This window comes from Lepisosteus oculatus, chromosome 12, assembly GCF_040954835.1.
Source record: "Lepisosteus oculatus isolate fLepOcu1 chromosome 12, fLepOcu1.hap2, whole genome shotgun sequence".
NCBI classification, from domain to species: domain Eukaryota; kingdom Metazoa; phylum Chordata; class Actinopteri; order Semionotiformes; family Lepisosteidae; genus Lepisosteus; species Lepisosteus oculatus.
This window is the reverse complement of record NC_090707.1, coordinates 16603760-16622803: the sequence shown is the minus strand read 5'-3', so window position 1 is coordinate 16622803 and position 19044 is coordinate 16603760. Positions and strand designations below refer to the sequence as shown.

At 43.2% G+C, this 19044-nt stretch overlaps 1 protein-coding gene across 2 annotated transcripts in view; it reads left to right on the top strand.

Moving 5' to 3' along the window:
- Positions 1-18701, top strand: part of ppp1r9ala (protein phosphatase 1 regulatory subunit 9A-like A) — a 40507-nt gene extending 21806 nt beyond the window's left edge. The window contains exons 6-20 of one of the 2 annotated variants that reach the window (XM_015358936.2): positions 249-375; positions 1388-1543; positions 3347-3400; positions 3798-4027; positions 4872-4968; positions 6219-6429; positions 7617-7774; positions 7940-8264; positions 8755-8821; positions 9261-9332; positions 10363-10579; positions 12499-12543; positions 14198-14314; positions 16343-16531; positions 17019-18701. In XM_015358936.2, the coding sequence (XP_015214422.2) occupies positions 249-375; positions 1388-1543; positions 3347-3400; positions 3798-4027; positions 4872-4968; positions 6219-6429; positions 7617-7774; positions 7940-8264; positions 8755-8821; positions 9261-9332; positions 10363-10579; positions 12499-12543; positions 14198-14314; positions 16343-16531; positions 17019-17177 (2224 nt within the window). In that variant the 3' untranslated portion in view covers positions 17178-18701. The remainder of the gene's footprint in view (positions 1-248; positions 376-1387; positions 1544-3346; positions 3401-3797; positions 4028-4871; positions 4969-6218; positions 6430-7616; positions 7775-7939; positions 8265-8754; positions 8822-9260; positions 9333-10362; positions 10580-12498; positions 12544-14197; positions 14315-16342; positions 16532-17018) is intronic. The other variant, XM_015358937.2, reaches the window with a different exon arrangement.
- Positions 18702-19044: the final 343 nt, after the last annotated feature.

Here is a 19044-nt window from a genome sequence, read left to right as displayed (position 1 = left end):
ATTTACCTCAGGCAAATGAGACAGCTCACAGTCAGGAGAGGCTGGCCAGCCAGCGCTATTTGGTTTTCTGACCTCACTTCCTGTCAGGCATGAAGCAAACTTTGTTTAAAGTGCTGAGGTAAATATTGAAAGACTGAGCGTGCTGGGAACAGTACATGTGGGGGACAGCAGAGACTGGAAAAACCAATTTTTTTCCTCGGGTTGCCTTTACTACTTCCTGTGATGAGCGGCGCTGTCGTTTCGTGCAGTTTCCTGATTGGGCGAGAGAAGCCTGGAACCCAGAGCGAAGTGGCGCGGCTCATCAGTGAGACTCTCGAGCAAGAAAAGAAACAGCAGCAGCGACTGGAAGACCAGTATGACCTGTCCACAGAGGAGGTGAGTCACCAGCAGGCCGGACTCAACCAGCATTTGTCTGGCCTGCAGCTGTGAAGTCACTTCCATTTAGTCTAGACTTCCTGGGACGTTGCTGTAATTTAGCTGCTTGGAATAAAAATCAAAGAATCCGGGAAAACAAACTGTTATGCGGATGACGTCTTGGTCACTACAGTACAGCAGAAGCTGATGTCCGACCGTTTACTTGATGACTGAGTGTGTGAATGTTTGTATCAGCAAGCTTCAGGCAAACCACTGCTTCTATTTTAAATATGTTTTGTGAAGAATGGTGCTGTGCATGTATTTTCATCGCTATTCACAAATGACTGTACATTAGTGTCTTTGTTATACAAAAAAAGCTGCACCATCTATAGTATCCTTCATTTTGAGTCTTGTAAAAAGAACCACCTTGAGGGGTTTGTACACTATACACGGCGTGGGATGCAGAGTGTGACTGTACATTCTGTACAGGGGACATGCAAAAAACTGCTAAGCTCAGGTGAATCTGACCTTAATTTCTTTAATATTGCAGTTATTTTTTAACTGGGTCACATTACTTTGTCAATTTGGAAACTTGAAGCTTTCTCAAAATAAAATAAAAAATCCAATGCAAGATTTGCAACTTTAAACTGGGTCATGTGGGTTTGTCGATTTGGAAACTCAAACCTCTATCTAATGGAAAAAATCCTGAAAAAAGTAAGTGTGCATCTTTAAAGAGGCACTGCTAAGTTCAGTGCACAAGGCATGCTTGTTTGGCATCCCTGATAAATCTGTACTCATTTCTCATCGGGTCAGGCATGTTTGAATAAACATTTGCATTGACCTGTGCTGTTTCTGTGTGCATTTAATGTAAGATTGGCTTTTGTACGCTCATCAATGAACTCTTGGGATGATGTTAATGGCGTGTTTAAACATGACAAATGCTACATGTTATCCAGCAACGGAATGTGCTCTGTGTCATTATTTTTGTGGCCTGGCTTGTGCTCATTTGCTGTCACTTGAAATGACTGTTTAGGAAGAGCATTACGACGAGGAGGAGGGAGAGGAGGAGGAGGTACTGGGATCGAGCTTTGCAGGGAAGTCAGTTGAAGTCTTTGAACTTCCTGAGAGCGAAGAGATGTTTTTGCCTTCTAACATGGACTCCACGCAGCTGAGTTTGAAATACAAAGAGGTATTTTAAATATCACCTGGCTGACTCTTTCCCCAGTGAGGGATTTCAGTGTACAGGGGGCTCAAGAATTATGGGCACCCTTGGTAAAGATGAACAAAAAAAGATTGTATAAAATAAACAGCACAGAGAATGAGCTATATAGTGAATGACTCCCAAAATGGAAAAACTACAGGCTTTTATTCTGAAACAGTTATTTCAAAACAAATGTTTTCAAATGGCTAATAGTATTTTTTTTTCTCAAAAACATAGGTGTCAAAAGTATTGGCTCCTCTGTTTCTAGTACTTGTTGTAACCTCTGGCATGGATAACAACACAAAGCCTTTTCCTGTAATGTTTTAATAAGATTGGAGAACACATTGGGAGGGATCTTGGACCATCATCTATGCAGAAATGTTCCTAATCCTTGATGACCTTTATTGACTGCCTTCTTCAGTTCAGACCACAGGTTTTCAATGGGGTTAAAGTCCAGAGACTGAGTTGGCCATTGCAAAATGTCAATGTTTCAATCCATTTCCCTGTTGATTTTGAGGTGTGCTTAGGATCATCGTCATGCTGGAAGGCTCACCTGCAACTTGGTCACATCTTTCTGGCAGAGACAACCAGGTTTTTGGCCAGAATACCCTGATACGTAGTAGAGTTCATGATGCCCACTGATCTTAACAAGGGCCACGGGCAGCAAAATAGTCCCACAACATCAACGATCCCCCATATTTCACAGTGGGTGTGAGGTTCTTTTCTTTGTACACATCCCTCTTCTAACCCCAAGCTTCCTGATGGTGTGAGTGGCCAAAGAGTTCCATTTTGGCCTCATCTGACCATAGTGCCTGGATCCAATCAAAGTCCCAGTGGCGTCTGTCAAACTCCAGGCACTTCCATTGCGATGCTCTTGTTGTTAGTAAGGGATTTCTTCTGGCAACCCTTCCATACAGCCTTGTTGGCATAGATGAACCTTTTAATTGTTGATTTGGAGACTTGAAGACCCCAAGATTCAGTGCGACACTGCAGTTCTCCAATTGTGACCTTCGGATTCTTTTTTGCCTCCCTGCCCATGTTCCTCACTGAGCCTGGGCACAAGATGCACTTTCTGTATCCATCATGTGGAGATTTGTGATTTGTGAAGATCAACAACCATTTGCCCGTTTTGATCAATCAATTCCATGCCTTTCCCCATGGAGATGGATGACAAACGTTTTCCCGTCTGTGTTACCTCTGTTTTTTATGCTCTAGTGAAACGGGAATTTTATTTGATTTCTTTAAAAAAATCACAGTATCCAATCATTTTAACACCTATGTTTTTGAGAAACAAATAGTATTGCTCTTTCTAAAACATTGCAATTTAAAATATTTGTATTGGAATACAAGCCTGTAGTATAGATCATTATCTGTGCTGTTTATTTTATACACCTTTTTTGTTCTGCTTTATTAAGAGTGCCAATAATCTTTGAGTCCACTACATGTGCTACTTGTCTTAATCAGACTTACTGGGATTCAGCCTCACATAATTGGTACTGTAATGCAATGTAATGTGCCCTTGATGGGCATTGTTTGTAGTGCTTTATTGTTGAAAGGTCCTTAGATTAAGAGCAGATATTCAGGTTTGTTCATTTTCCTTTCAGAGACTATGCAAATAACTGGCATAAACATCACAAATGAAAGGCTCCCATTGAGATGCTTTCTCATTTCCTGGACGTGTATCTCATAACTTACCTGATCAGCGGCACATTACTTTGAAATACTCTTTTTTAAAAAGCACTGTTTATTTTTGTTCTCATTCCCTTATCTGCTGTATGCCTGTGTGAGCAGTTGCAGTTAAAGCATGGAGTTACATCAGCTGAGCTCAAGCAGACAAAGGAGAAGGTACGTCAGACTTTCAGATCGTCACTGAAATTGTCAGATGTTTATATTCAGCCTTTGTCAAAGAGCTGTGTGTGTTTTGCTTGTGGCTATAGGTAGCGGTGTGGAGTCATTGTTAGGGCTCTGGATTTCTTAACTGGAAGGTTGTGGGTTCAGGTCCCAGATGAGAGACTGCTGTTGTACAGTTGAGCAAGGCTCTTAGCTCACCTGTATAAATAAGAACACATGCACGTCACTGTAGAGAAAAGTGACACTCTAAATAACTGTGTTTTATTAGATTTGTCATAATATGATGCATTGTCACCTGTACATTGAAGAACAACTGCCTGGTTGCTCTTGAAGCAGAGCATCTTGAGTTCTGTGTTATTTTTTTTACATTTTTGCACATGTACTATTCAAGCTAAGAACAGCCGAGGAGGACAGAGCCGTGTGGGAAGCAAGGCAAGCTCAGCTGCAGCAAAGCATTGAAGAAAATAAGGAGAAAATCAAGAAGATTGAGACGTATTGGCTGGAAGCACAGACCCTCTGCAAAACTGTCAATGAGCACCTGAAGGAAACCCAGAGCCAGTACGATGCTCTGGAAAAGAAATACAACAAGGCCAAGAAACTGCTCAAGGACTATCAGCAGAAGTGAGTGACTAGTGTTGTGTCTAGATGTGCTTAAAGTTTAAATGTGGCTAAAGCTTAAATGAATATTCCTCTCCGATGATCCCTTAATTCCAATATTTAACATCTCCCAAACTTGTGCGAGCTTGGGGGTTTTCAATAGCAATAGCATATTCACTTTTTTTTTTTTATCTACAAACAGCCTCATTTTTAAAAATGATGTCTGAAGCCTGTATTGGACTGTTGAAATAGATGTTTAGAAAAAGCAGATCGAAGATCAGGACATGCCGTTTCTTGTTATGCTGCAAAGACGTGTTAACAGTGTGGTGGCTCTGTGGCTAAGGATCTGCGCCTGTGGCTGGAAGGTTGCCGGTTCGTATCCTGCAGCCGGCAGAGGAATCCTCCTCCGTTGGGCCCCTGAGCAAGGCCCTTAACCCCAACTGCTCCAGGGGTGCCGTATAAATGGCTGACCCTGCGCTCTGAACCCAAGCTTCTCTCCCTGTCTGTGTCTCTCATGGAGAGCACGTTGGGGTATAAGAAAAGACAAATTCCTAGTACAAGAAATTGTATTTGGCCGATAAAGTGATCTTCTTACAACCTGTGCTAGAATATTAAAACTGCAGCTGCAGTTGAGCAGGTCTTTGTTCTTGAGCTGTCATTTCAGTTGACCTCATGCTCTGTGCTTATTTGAATCGACTGAAAACCACTGACAGAACTGTTTATCTTTGATATATGTTTCTCTTTTTGCCGCATTTTAGGTGGTCTTTTTTAGAAAATTTAGGTGTGCTCGTTGAAAGTGGTGAACTGTTTCTGTTGTTTGAAATTATTTGCTCAATTTCCTTTGTGTCTTGTCTGTCTCGGACCCCAGGGAGATAGACTTTGTTAAAAAGGAAGAGGACCTGAAGAGAGCTCTGGAAGACAAAGAGCAGGAGTACCAGACACAGCTGCAGAGACTGCAGGACAGGGTAAACTGACATCAGTGCTAATATGCTTGTTAGTCTCCTCATTCAATGTTGAAGTAGCACGTGAAAATATTGCACATATCCAGCATTACAAAATAATAATAAACCACATTGTGGAAGGGATTGTTGGGATCTGTTCATTTAACCTCCGCTAGACGTTATGTTAAGGCAGAATAAAACTGCGTTGCTTCAGGAGCTCCAGCAACTTACAGTACATATCAAAGGACAAGACCAACACCCATAAATGAGCAATAAAGCAGGACAGCCCCTCAAAGAGCTACAGGCAAAAAGTCAAGCAAAACAACCTCTGTTACAGGACAAGAAATCATTACATATAAAAGAACAGGACAAGCACTCGGAATGTAAAACAAGCAATAAGAAAAATATATAACCTACATGAGAGTTGGGAACCCCTTGCAGTTTGTCTGTTTGCGGGGCAGACCCAGGAACCTTGGGTACACTGGCAGCGCTAGTCGATAAATTGAGGTGCAGGACGTTAAAAGTCCGCCGACTAATGCCGTTTACGGTACATACCGTAGTTTTCCCCCAGAACGATGGTGGGTTAATTTGAATTTTTGTGCAGAACAAAACCGGCACAATGCCGCCAAGCATTCAAAGGGCCTTTTCTGGGTTCGGACGTCGGCTTTCTCGCTCTGAGCTTGAGTTTTGCAGTCTCCAAATATCGTAGCAATCCTTGAAATCAGAAGTGGAAGGAGACGCACAAGTAAGAGACCTGGTCTTGAAGGCAAAAAAGAAGCGTCTCAGTATGGGTACTGATATATAAATTAGATGTGATAAAGAGAAATAGAAAGATGAATATAAAGTTAATATCAGTATAATTGTTTTAGCAACAATTTCCTTCCTTATACGTTTAATTTGCAAACATCATTGATCAGTGTTTGTCATTGTTTTAAATGACATTTATTACATGTTTTTTATGGTATCTCTATGCTATGCAAGCACAATTTCAATTGTTATTAAAATTCAAACAATTTCATGTTTGTTTAATATCATACTTGCTTAAATTCAGGAACAAAACCTAACTGTATTCCTTTATACCCTATTGGAAGATGATTCCCTTTTCCCTATCCTCACCTCCTCATTAGTTTTAACAGGAGGAGATTCCCTGATTAGTGCCATTTTGATTAGCGTCACAATTTTCTAATCCTGACGCTAAACGGAGACTCCCTGCGCTACTGTCCGGAATAATCCAGTTGAACTCCGAGAGTGATGGCGTTCCTCAATCTCTTCAGATAGAGGCACTGGAGGCCAGAGCCCACCCTGGTGAGCACTCGGCAGCCCCATCCAGTTCCTCTGTCCCTGGGGAGGAAAAGCCGCACGGAGGGTCCACAGGGAGCGCCGAGGACAAGCACCATGACGCAGGCCCGAGGGAGGAAGGGCTCTCTACCAGAGAGTCGGGGGACGCCCTGAGGACACCTGAGTCACTGGACACGTTACTTCAGCGTACGCACCAACCCAGGGTCCTTCTCCGGGCACCTTAGAGCATGTCGTGTTTTCCCAGGACACTGGGGCAATGAGGGCGCTATTTTCTGCCAGCACAGCTACTGGGAAAGGGGACAGCCGGGCAGTAAGCTAGAGGACAAGTGCCACCGCCTCGCCATTAACCAGTAAAATCGTCACGTCTCTGATAGGTTTGACAGATTATGTAGTGTCAGTGAGTTTAGTAGTTAGTGTTGTTCTAGGTTAATGTTTTATTTTCTTAGTCTTTTGTCTGGCTATGGTGTATGGCAATACCGGCCTACAGAACACAATATTTACAATATTGTAGCTGAGTTCTTATGGGATTTGTCGATATTAAGCACAACAGTTATTGAAATGGAAGTCTGCAGTAACACTGAATGTATTTCCTATTTCAAACCCTTCTCCTTCGGCTCCAGCCTCATTCGTGTAATCACAGGCATGCTTCAGTCCATCTCATCTCACTGTGCGGATCTGGATGGGACGCACACCATTAGCTGTATTTATGTGAAAGACATCTGGCAGAAGATAATTCTTTTGATGCGAATCTCACAGATGTAGAGAATCTACTGGGACACAGGAAATCTTGAAACACTGCTGTCTGGCAATGAAACTTAACACACGTTTTGTATCACCTCCTGTGATTATTTTTTTTTCGTTGACTTGCCTTCAATACAGATTAAATTTATTTTTCTTTCAAAAAAGAATATAGTTAATGACGGCCTTGTTGCAGAAACTTGTAAAATTCTACCGTGAGTGATCGGGATCCAAGGAAAGAGTTTATCCAAATGTTATGAGGGAATCCAAAAGTTACTTTATTATCCCAGATAGGAAATTCGCTTTGCAGGCAGGTAAAAGACATAACATAATACATTTAACACAACGTGAACCCATGAACCAATAATAGACATACTGTACATACATATGTGATGAGAAATAAAATATACACATTTATATTTTAACCGCTACCACAAATATTCTCATCATGGCTTGCCTTAGAATATTGAATACATTGGTTATACGGTATAATCAGCTAATGTTTCCCAGCTTTTTACAGGCATGACTTTGGCCTCTTTTTTCCTGGCGCATTACTGCAGTAAAATGTGGGTTTTCAGTTCGTGAAGCAAACCGATGGAAATGTGATAGCAGTCCGGCGATGTCGTTTGTCCCAGCAGTCCACAAAGCCCTGGATGAGGTGGTTCCCGAGACGGAGAGGCTGGACACCAGCGCCCACCGGGCGAAGGGTCAGCTGGCCCTCAAGGCCAAACGGCAGCCGCCGTCGCGAAACAAGCTGCGAGAAACCCTGGGAGCTGCCCCCTGTCTGGAGCAGGTCTGTCTTTTACTTCTTCTTTCAGAGGCGAGAGGCCTTTTCTGACCCACTTGTCTTTGCCTTGGCCTGCCTGTTACCGCGTCAGTTGGAGATGGTTTGAGTCGGCTGTGGAAGCCATTAGCAGTGGCCCAGTTTCAGCAGGAATGTCATTCTGTTGCTGCACAGGAGAGTGACGACAGCGAGGTACAGCCGCCGGAGTCTCGGGGGGCTGGAAATGAAGAGAAGGCCGTTGAGCTGAGCTTATCGCTGCCCCTGGCCGTCTCGTGTTCGGGAGAGGGACCCAAGGGCGAAAAGGCGGAGACAGCAAGAAGCACAAAGAGCCAGGTGGAGCTGTCCAGCGCCCCCCCTGCCCCGTCCTCTCCCGTCCACAGAATCAGCAGCGAGAGCGGTAGTAGTCCAGGATTGTCCCCGTCGAAAGACGCCAACACCGCCCACTCCCCCACGGGCTTCCTCCGGGCCGTCAGGAAGAGCAAGGGCAAGGAGCCCAAAGGTAAGCGCGAGACGCGCCGTTCCCCTTCCGTTCTGAAGGTGGAGAGGCGGGAACACTGAGGCCTGTCCTCCAAACGGTTTATAGACATTCAGTCAGGAGAGTGGCGCTGGCTTGGGGCCTCTGTCCCTGCCCCCTTTCCAAAAACAGGCCGTTCACTGTACTGTTTTTTTTGTTATAATTCGCTGTAATTTTATTTACTCTTAAAATCACAGAATGGGCCTTCCTGAGGGCAGACCCCCCCCCCCCCCCTTTGAAATATTTTACGGAAGAGTTTTTTACCTATTGGTCTCATTTCGCCCTCGTTTTTTAAAAGAAGGCCACTTTTTAACTTCTGAGTTTGTCAGAGAGGAATTCTTGAAGTGTGTAGAAACAATGCGCTCGTGACTCTGGCCTTTTGCTGTGTGATGCGGTCAGTCTTCGCGACACCTGAATGATAAGCAGGCAAAACAGAAATTGAATAGCCTCCTCCACATAACCGATTCTTCTCTAGATGACAAGGCGGAAGCAAACGACAATTCCTCATCAGGGAAGCAGAAAAGAAGATTTCCCGACTTTGGGTAGGTGATTTCTGGTGGCTTGTACATGTTTCTGTTTAAGGCCACAAGAGAAACAAGAGGCCATGTAAGAAACCGACATTATCAGACAGGTATAATCCATTGCATCCAGTTTAAAACTATTGGAATCACACCAGCTTTGTGGATCGTTAGCCTATTTGATAGGTTAGTAGCTCATTTGTCTGAGGATCTAGAAAGAAGGCAGGGTATAGGCTGATTAGCTTCCCGGACCAGTTTTTTGTGGATCATCCCCGTTATTCCACTGATCAGTCCTTTTTGGCGGATGATGGCTCTAATCATGCTCATCATCCACTCTCATGTCTGACTTTCTTGTGGATTGATCTTGGTTTCGTTCATTGCAAAGCCCGACTCTGCTGTCCGCTGTCCTGCAGCAGGGTCTAATCCAGACGTGGCTTACTCTGCACTCTTTATGTACCAACAGCGGCCTTCGGAAGTCTGGTGGCAAAGGGAAGAAACACGACAAGGAGGCGTTGAGAGGCTCCCTGGACAGCAGGTAAGGACTCTAACTGTCAGTACCCTCGCGGTCGCCTGACTAGTCCTTTCTGTGGGAGCAGCCTAGCAAAATCCCGACTGTGACTTGGGTTCGTAAGAGCTGCTTTGAGAAAACGAATTCCAAGCAGCCTCAGAGGCAAGGCAAATCTTTTTTGGAACGAGCCTCTATGTTAGCTGTTACCCTTTTTTTTGTTGTTGTTGGATTTGATCATTCTGAGAGTGGTGGGAGCATCAGAATATTTCTGGGGGAGTGGCTGATTGGTCATGGGTCATGTTACTAGCCGACTGTGACCAAAATTCCCTGAGCAGAGCTGGCAGAGCCATGTCAGTGTAGGGCTGGAATTAGTCTGCTGGCCTTTACAGCACACAGTGGTTTGAAACTGACACCCTTAAACAGTGGGTCTGCTGATATGCAACCCAGTTGCTCATATTTTGCAATAAACAATAAGACTGGGGGTGGTATAGCGTAGTGGGTGAGCCTTTGGACTCATGACTGACAGGTTGTGGGTTCGAGCCTCGGACATAGCTGTTATACCTGGAGTGAGGTACTTTACCCCAGCTGCTCCAGTCCCCCCAGGGGATACAAGTGCTTACCAGTGTTGCTGGGGGAAATACCTGTGATGGACCTGTGTCCCATCCAGGGGGAGCCATGTGCTCTGTAGTCTGCTTCAGCCTACAGAAACCACGATGGGCTCGGGCCCAATGAGCAGCTGCATCTCTGGTGTGGACTTTACTTTTTTACCTTATAGTAAGGATCTGTAATATTTCTAGCCCGCGAGGGGTCTCTTCTTGAGAGAGTTTACTTGAAAAGTGGTCATGCTGTCTGAAAAGGTTAAAAACCTTCGAGCTTAAATAAGGCCAGTTATTTATTTTTTTTCCAAAGTTGCAGAACAGTGGCCGGTAGCTGTCTTTGCCGTGAAGGATAATTCCAGCCTGCAGACGTCATTCTCGTGCCACCAGTCTTGCTGTTTGAGGCACCTGGCTGCTGGGCATTTCTAGAACTGTATCTCGGTTTTTCTGTTTTATCCCAGGGGGTCTGGAGATTTACTGGGAGACTCTGCTGGAAACCTGTCTCCTTCAGAGTCCATGTCATCCATCCCCACCTGCATGCCTTTCTCTTGGTTTGGGGACAGAGACAAGGACAGGGACAGAGACAGGGACAGAGAGCCCTCATCGTCCAGCAGCAGTCTCCACTACACTGCTCCTGAGAGCTCCTCCGAGCACAGCCAGGACAAGAGCAGGAATAAGGTAAAGGCTGGTGCAACTCCCAGAGATTATAGGAGCGGAGCAGAGTTTTAGGAGAGGACAGCAACACAACTCTGATTAGTTGACATTCAAGAATTTCATTTCACATAAGCCCCCCGTACTTTTTTGCTTTTCTCTTCAAACACATTATTTTCATGATAATTTTTTGTCTCCCTTACTAAGGCAGGAATGGAATTGGAGTGTGTTTATCACTTCATGTGAGGGTTCAGTAATTGAAATGTGGGGGGAAAAAACCACCATCTTGGTTTCTTCAGGACCCATTGCTGGGGTGACAGCAAGGTTTAGGTGTGCAGATGTGCGTCCTCCAAAATGGGACACAAGCTTGCCATCAACAGGAAGGAAAAAATGATCAGAAAAAAAAAGCTTTAAAAAAGGCAAACTTAAGAAAATACAACTTTTATATAAAACTACAAAAAATGGATGCTCATTTAGTGTGGGAATGTTCTGTCATAGTTAGGCAAGAGGCCACAGTCACCATTTCAGAGCCTGTTTGCAGTCCTACTCAATCATTCATTTCAATTTTGATTTCTTCTTCATAACTGGATAGGAAAGGGTTTCCACAATTTTCTTATAGGGAAGATGTTGTATCCATATAAGATGTCGGCAAGTTAATTTTTTTTATTCGGCTTGTTAACGTCAGGTACCTGAGAGCCATCTTTGTCAGAGAGGCCCTGTATCTAGGTCCCAGGAGGAGATTTGATAACAGGGGAGGGATGGTTGGTTTTGTTTGTCTGACAAACGGAGAAAGGGGGAAAAACACAGACACAAAAGGCCGTGGCCTTCAGGTAGATGTTAACAGTACATGTTACAGGTGAGGAGATGTATGATTTTATGACACTTTGTCCCCACCTGGCCTCGGGGGGCACTGAGCTCAACTGAAAGGGGGAGAGGTGAAATGCAGGAGGAGTTGGAAGGGGAACAGTTATGCCACTATAAAGAAATCTTGCCAGACCTTTGTCTTCTGGTGCACTCCTAGCTTAATACAGTGTTCAGAAATGTTAAGCATGTATTCTCACTATAAAGAAGATGTAGTTTGTACAAAGGACAGTTGCAGATAAATCCAGTACACAAAGTGCTCAAATTATCAAGAGTGTTGAAAGCATTCACACACTTGTTTCTCTCTGCTGTTACATAAAAATAGTACTGCACCTAGACCTACATTTTTCATGTCAAGGGTGTCCTCTTCCTTTTGTTCCTGAAATTAGATTTTGTTTTGAACGATGTTAATTACACAGCCATCTTTTCTTTTTCTTTTGGATAATTGTATCCGTAGAGGATCAGAAACCAGCTACTCCACAGGGAGTGTTTTAATGAATTGCAGTAACTGCCTTTGCAGGAACAGATTACACAAGTTGTTGTGAGTGGCAGAAGGTTGTAAGCAGCCTTCTTACTCGTGTAGGTGGTTTCAGGCAAAGTGTTGACATGACGACAGATGAGGTTTGGTAGTGTGGTTTGCGTTTTGTTGGGCCTCTCCAAAGAAATTGGAAAAAGAAGAGACTGTGCGTTAAATTTAGTACATTGGAGTTAATGTCAGGAGATTAATATGCCAAAGAGTTTGTTCTGTGACACTGATGAGCTGGGAACCCCAGTTTGTCTCTGAAGCAGTATGAGGCCTGTCATTATTCAGAGGGAAAAGGCGCATTGACTTAGTTTTCAACAGCTTGTTATCCAGAGTATTATCCATATGAAATAGATCTGGTCGTACTATCACACTAATCCACTAGGCATGCATGGGTGTTGAGGCCTAGATGAAGGCTATTTTGTGCCTCAGTGTTCTTACAACTACTTAATAATCTGGTGCCAGACACTGTACTTTTAGTGTAAACAGTAATATAATTGCTTTTAAAGAGAAAAGCTCTTCTTGAACTAATTTTTACATTAATAATCCTCTTTTTGAACAGACAAACCTTTCCTGGTCTTCCTTATTCAGTCGTTCATTAGATTTGGTACAGTATGAATTTCCTTTCTCCTCTCTACACTTTAAAGACGTAAAGGCACCGTAGCTAATAGACAACTAACTAAACACATTAGTCTAGTAATGTCTAATTATCTAACAACTAACATTGTAGAAAGACCACCAAATATTATTTGTGTTAGTCTGCTGTAGAAAAATGAGGCATAAACTTGATTTTGTGTCATATTCCTAGCTCTTGGGTTTTCATTTATTCGTAACCACTTTCCTGTGCAATATTTATCAAGTTTATGCTACTTCTAAATGCTAATAATTTTCACATGTAATTATTTACAAATCACCTGGCTCTAACAATTTCCCTGGCCATGAACTGCAAATGTAATTTACCTATATTCCCTATAATGAATTCCTATTCCGAAGAATTACATTTTGGTCCTTTTCCAGATCTGTTGATTTGCTTATTTAAATTTATGGCGCTAACTCTTGTGCAATGCGTCATCTCTGTAAAAGAAGCCACTGTTAAGGCCTGTAAGGTATCAGAGATTTTAATTCGGTATACCAAGCATTAATTGATGCACAATGACGTCATCATCGGCTTAGTTATCATGTCAAAATATCTGAGCTGTGGTATGCCATTCATTCTTGTTTTCTTTAGAAATAAATAATAAACTCCACATTGCCATTAGAAAAGCTAGCCAGCCTCAGCCAGATGGTTTTGTACAAATGTGTGGATTCGACACACACTGTTTGCAACTTGACTTACTGCACCTCACAGGCTATCTGCGGAAGCTGGGTTTATTCACCTTCAATAGCTTCTGTAGAGAGAATGGCTTTTGACTTGTGGAGAAAAGTGTAATTTTCCCCTGGCCGATGTGGAAATCTAGTTGTGATTGTTGTTTTTCCACTAGTGTGTGTAATTGATGAAAGTGAACATGATGAGGCCCGTGAAAACGGGTTTCTTTTTGGTTTTAAATGTCAGAAAGGCACATATCTGGGCTCCCCAGTTTAATCTTTACCCCGCAACGAGGTCTTGCAACTCTTGTCCTGTCTAGATGGTGTTCCAGTTTGGTAATAGAAGTCTTAACACCTGGCTTAGAGAAAACTTCCACTGGTCACAAATTCCCAACCTGCTGCTCGATAGGGGCTTTCAGTTTAATTCTTTTGCTTACCCGAAGGAAAATATAGCCACCACCTATCAGCCGTCTTTTGGCGGGGGAAGTCAAAGCTGTGATTTAATCGAAGTGTAAATTGGAGAGGAATGTCAGTGTAAGTAGACATTTGCAGTGAGCAGAAAAGTTAAGGGGTGAGGATTGGGCTACCGAAGGAGGTACACAAGAGATGAGCTTTAAAAACCACATTCAGGGTTATAATAAAAACATACAGGCAATTAGATGATCTATTCGCAATGTTAAAGGTGGAAACTGTATTGTAGGCTTCCTTGGCTGCCTAGTGATCAGACATTTTGTTACCCTGATGTGTGTTTTCCGTGTGAATTGTCGCCATTTGTTCATCCCTTTACATGCAGGTGAAAGATGCACCGACATTAACACAACTTTGACTGTTGCCTAGTCAATTTTGTCTGCCACCTCCACCCCCCTCCCCCACCCTCCCACCCCAGAGTGAAGAGAAACAGCCTGTGCCAAGTGTCTGTGTCCGGTTAATGCATTCCTTGTCTCCACTTGTTCCAGAGTTTGTCTGTCATAGATGATTCAAACCCTGGCAGTCCCAGTTCTGAGTTGACAGGGCTAGTAGCTGAGCCAAATCTGTCAGGGCGCTCACGTACTTTAACCTTCTCTTCGAATGAGGTGAGTGGCAACGGAGTGTGTGCTGCCCGTCGGTCGTGCGTGTCGCGTCGTGCTGTGAACCCCCAGAAACACCTGCGGCAGGGCAGAGGGTCACGAGAGACCGGAAAACGGCCCCAGCATGCTGGAGGCCACTGTTGAATTGGCAAAAGGCACGGGTGGGAACTACAGAGAGACGAAGTGGCGCAAGGCTTATGAAAGAGGTTCCTGCGGGTGGTCGCAAGAGTGAGATTTGGCATGCTTCTAGGTGTTTCCCCTGGGAGATCTGCAAAGCATGAGCCTTGCCCTTGACCACAGAGGTGCGATTTGCTGATTTTGCACCCTGCCACCCACTTTTGAGAGAATCCTTTGCTGTCCTGTTGTTTAGTGACTGTGTCTGCTTCCCCTCTTCTGTTGAGGCGATGAGTCTTGATCTTGGCTTTCATTGTGCCTTGGCTATTTTACCCAAACCTCACCCCCCCCAAGTAAAGAAGTATAGCTGCTCCTATAGCCTCATTCCTGCCGTTTCTCAATCCTGTGGAATTCCTGCTTGTTTGTACGTGCATGCGGTAACCATGGGGAAACAGTGCTGTCTCCGCATAGTGGCTTGCCAACGCATAGCGCTTACCCTTGGGAACAGGCCTTCACCTTCAGGAAAGGCCCAGCGCTAAGGCACGGTGTTCTAGCAAGGCAAGAGGAGGTGACCGTTCAGTAGGAAGAAATGCTGTCATGTCTTTCCTCTCGCAAGCTGACCTGCTTTTTGCTCAGTGTGGACAGCGATGTCATTTTCCGCACATGGTGTGGGCTACAGCAGGGATTTCTTGCCAGCTCTGCGAATACCTGCAGCTGTGTTCAGTCGTGCCTTCCAAGGAGCTCGCTGCGCAATGCAGCTCTTTTCCGTCCTTCTGCAACTTCAATTTTCTTGGCACAGATGTGAAAATAACATAGCATATTGCTCCTTAAACTGACAGATTAAGAAGATTAGAGAAATATACAGTATATCTAAAAATACGTGCAACATATGTGTAGCAGGTGATTTATTTTAAGCTCTGTATGGTAATCCTAAAACGGAGAACTTGTTTATTGGTCGTGTTTGCAACAGATGTAACGATTTCTGCAGGAATAATCCACTGTGGTGAATATGTACATAACCATACATATTCATTTGGTGTATTCCTTTTTCCTATCTGCTTTACTGCCTCACATGAGTAATATTTAGAATTTTTATTCTTGGGTAGTATCTATTAAATGCAAAGCCTTACACGTTAAACCCCTCTTGATACATTTGAACAAGATTCCTTTCGCCAATCAGTTGAGTACAATCCGTGCTCTGTTGGGAGTAAAGATTTGAGAAGCAACATTTTTATTCCCACAATGATTCTGAATTTGAACCTGAGCATGTAGGGAGTTTTCAGTGAAGAAATGCTTTGTAGATTTTCCAAATTTTAACATGCCTCAGCTGTGGTTTCTGCTATTTTTAGGATGAAATGACATTTTTTTAGAATACCCTCTTCATTTATCACAGCTATAGGAGAAAAATAGGCTAGTTTAAATATGTCTTTTTAACCTCTTATTGGCAGACTCCCAAATTTTACATAAAATGTTTTTGACAATAGGTCAATATTTAGCTAGTCTTTTATGTGACAGGATGTTTTGTTCACTTAATGAATACTGAGGATACTCTCCTTTAATAGCAGAGAATAACAAGCAATGTACTGTATGAACAATGTAAGGTACAGCTGTTGATGGGATTGCGAGATACAGTAACACCACCACAATGTTCAGGTGATTGGTTCTTTCAGGGCAAAAATAAAACACTCTTCTTGGGTTTGCTAAGCCATTCAGGAATTGTAGCAGAACCTTGGTACCTCTGTGATTTGGGTTTAAATAATTCAAAGGGATAAAGTTTGAGTACCAAACTGCGATTAATTTTTTGGAGAAAAAAAAAGAAAGATCTGAAAGTGAAACCTCCGACTGCTTCAGGTGGGGGTGTTTGCTGGCCAAAAGGGCTGTGACCATGTGTCTAACGCTGTCGCTGGTGCTGTCTGGCAGACTCTGGACGATGACCCGGTATTGGTTGGGAAGGATTACCAGTGGCAGAACAGGGCTATCTCTGAGTGGACCTCCCAACAGGTCTGCCACTGGCTGATGGGCATGAACATGGAGCAGTACACCCACGAGTTCACTGCCAAAGCTGTGGATGGCCAGCAGCTGATCCTCCTAGACAGTGACAGACTGAAGGTAAGAGGTTTTTTTTTTCTGAGAAACGTGGATCTCTCTGGACTATTCATGCCTAATAATTATTGGCACATGCTCAATTATAACTGAATACTAGAAGCAAAATGTTCAAGGGGAAACATCACTAAAATGCATAGAGAGATTTTACTGTCTGACGCCTATGTGAAAGAGTAGAATATGCTTTCAATCTACTGACGTTATTGTAACTGTGCCACCTACTGGAAATATTAAGTAAATGCCCCTGGGAGTTTTGCTCTGAACTATTTCCGCTGCTGCAGTTGTAGGTCACACTACAGTCTAGCAATAAATTTGCGAGATCCTTGTGTATCACTAATCATCATTTCGGATGGAACTGGGAGCACGATTTTGTGTGGGATGGGTAGGAGTGCTGATTAAAAAACAGGCTGAAAGACGGGGCTGTGGTGGACGCCTTCAATCCCAATGTCAGTGAAAGACCGCAAACCTGTTTGTTTGGTGTTTCTCTTTTGAGGCCTTGGGCGTTTCCAGTCAAAATGACCGAGCCACAATTAAAAAGAAGCTGAAAGAGATGAAAAAGGCCCAGGAGAAGCTGGAGAAACAGCGAGAGAAGAGGGAGAAGGAGGCCAGGCGCAGTGGGAGGCTGCCCGTGAACGCAGACTCCACCTGCTGAGATTTCGAAGCCCCTTGACTCTTCTGTCCCAGCTTACCTGGACACTCATAGCTAGTTATTCAGATGAGGTACTGTACATGTCACACTGCTCATGCACATCTGGCACTTTTTTTGTGGGTCCTCATCAGGTTTTGTTCATAATCCATGTCTACTTCCAGCGCAGAGTGCTTGTTCCTTCAGCTGTCCTATTTTTAAAAAATGCCTTCCAATACTATACTTGCTCAATTCCTTAATGGCTCCTCATAACCACATACTGTAGCACTGTCCAGCAGAATCTAGCCAGAGGCCTTTAAACAAGTACCCTGTGCAAGCTCTCCACTACCTGTTAAGGCCAGCAAGAGTGATCATCAGCACTGCAACCCGACATCTCGAACTTAAGGGATTTCCTAAACAGGCACTCTTACTGTACGAGTATAGCAACTGTCGCAATTGGAAAACAGTACTTGTACACACGCCCAATCACAAAAATTGTATCTCTGTCACTTTTGAAGAGTTCCTCAAGAATGAGGTTAATACACACGCCAAATAAAACGGCAGGCAAATTTGAGAACACTGCCAACGGACCATTTTTTTTTCCCTCCAAAGTGTACGTCACATTTACTGGTACCACTAGAACGAATAACATAGCAATAATACCTCATTCTCATCACAGGTATGCCAGACATGAGTGGTATGAACATAATGAGCATGTGTATCTTGACGTTACTGTGGAATGACTTCGGCTTTTTAAAAGCATTTTTGTATTGTATTTTTCCAATGATAACAGCTATGTACAGATCTTTTCTTACAGGAACTTGTACAGTTAAAGGAGACGAAAGCACTATATTGTCTTTTAAGCTTCCAAAAAGGGGTGGCAAGGTTTTAAATGTAAAAATAAAAGATTCCGAGCGTTTTTATACATATTTGGCTGTTAAACTGCGTACATTTTTTTTAAAAATCAATTTTCTTACTGTTGAAATAGGGTTCAACGCTTAAGTGTACCTTTTCTACTGAGTAGAATAGCCAAAACGTATGGGACCACTTTTGCAAAAAAATAAAATTAAAGTTTACAAGTCAGTGCTGCTTTTTCTTGCTTGTCACACAAAGATACGAATATTGTGGTAATAGAAGGTATTTGTGGTCCAATTCTTTTCTGTTAACAACTGGGTTGTTGTTAGAATGGTACTGCTGTCTCAGTTGCATTATTCTGCATTTGGTACCCCCATATTCTCAACAGAAAAACAAGTACCTGAGCTTGTGTTAATACTATTGCAGGTTAGGAAATGTCTACTTATTGCATTCCACTTATTGGATAAAGACATATTCCTTCAGTACTGCTGATAAATGACCTATACTTGGCAAAGGTGAACACAAGCAGATGTTTGTATTTTTTTAAATGTATATATCCGTGTAGTACTTGATTAAATAATGAACTAAATTGAAGAATGCAGCTCTTACACTTGAATTTCAAGGCCGACACCCTTTTGCCCCTGGATTTTCTCATCATTGGTGATAACAGGACAAATAAACCTCTCTTGTCAAGCATGGTATGGTTTGGTTTTTGGAAACTTTAGCTACAGCTGCAGTTGAAGGGCTCGAGCCGGCTTCTTTTCATTATTGTATTCTCGTTCCTGTCACTTCGTCTTCCGAAAGTCTTTTATGGAGTAATGGAATGGGAGTTTCGTTTCTATTTAACTGAGGTTTCCCAGCAGGGAAAATATGGCTGCTGGTTACACAATGAAGAGCTGATTTACACTGGGAAAGAAAATCAGTTTTCATCCTGCAGATCTTTGTAACCTTCTAAACAAGGTGTCAGACAGGCCGCTGGCGAGACAGAATATGTATTTTTGTCCTCCTTCTAGTTATTTGCCTCAGCAACTGGAATATA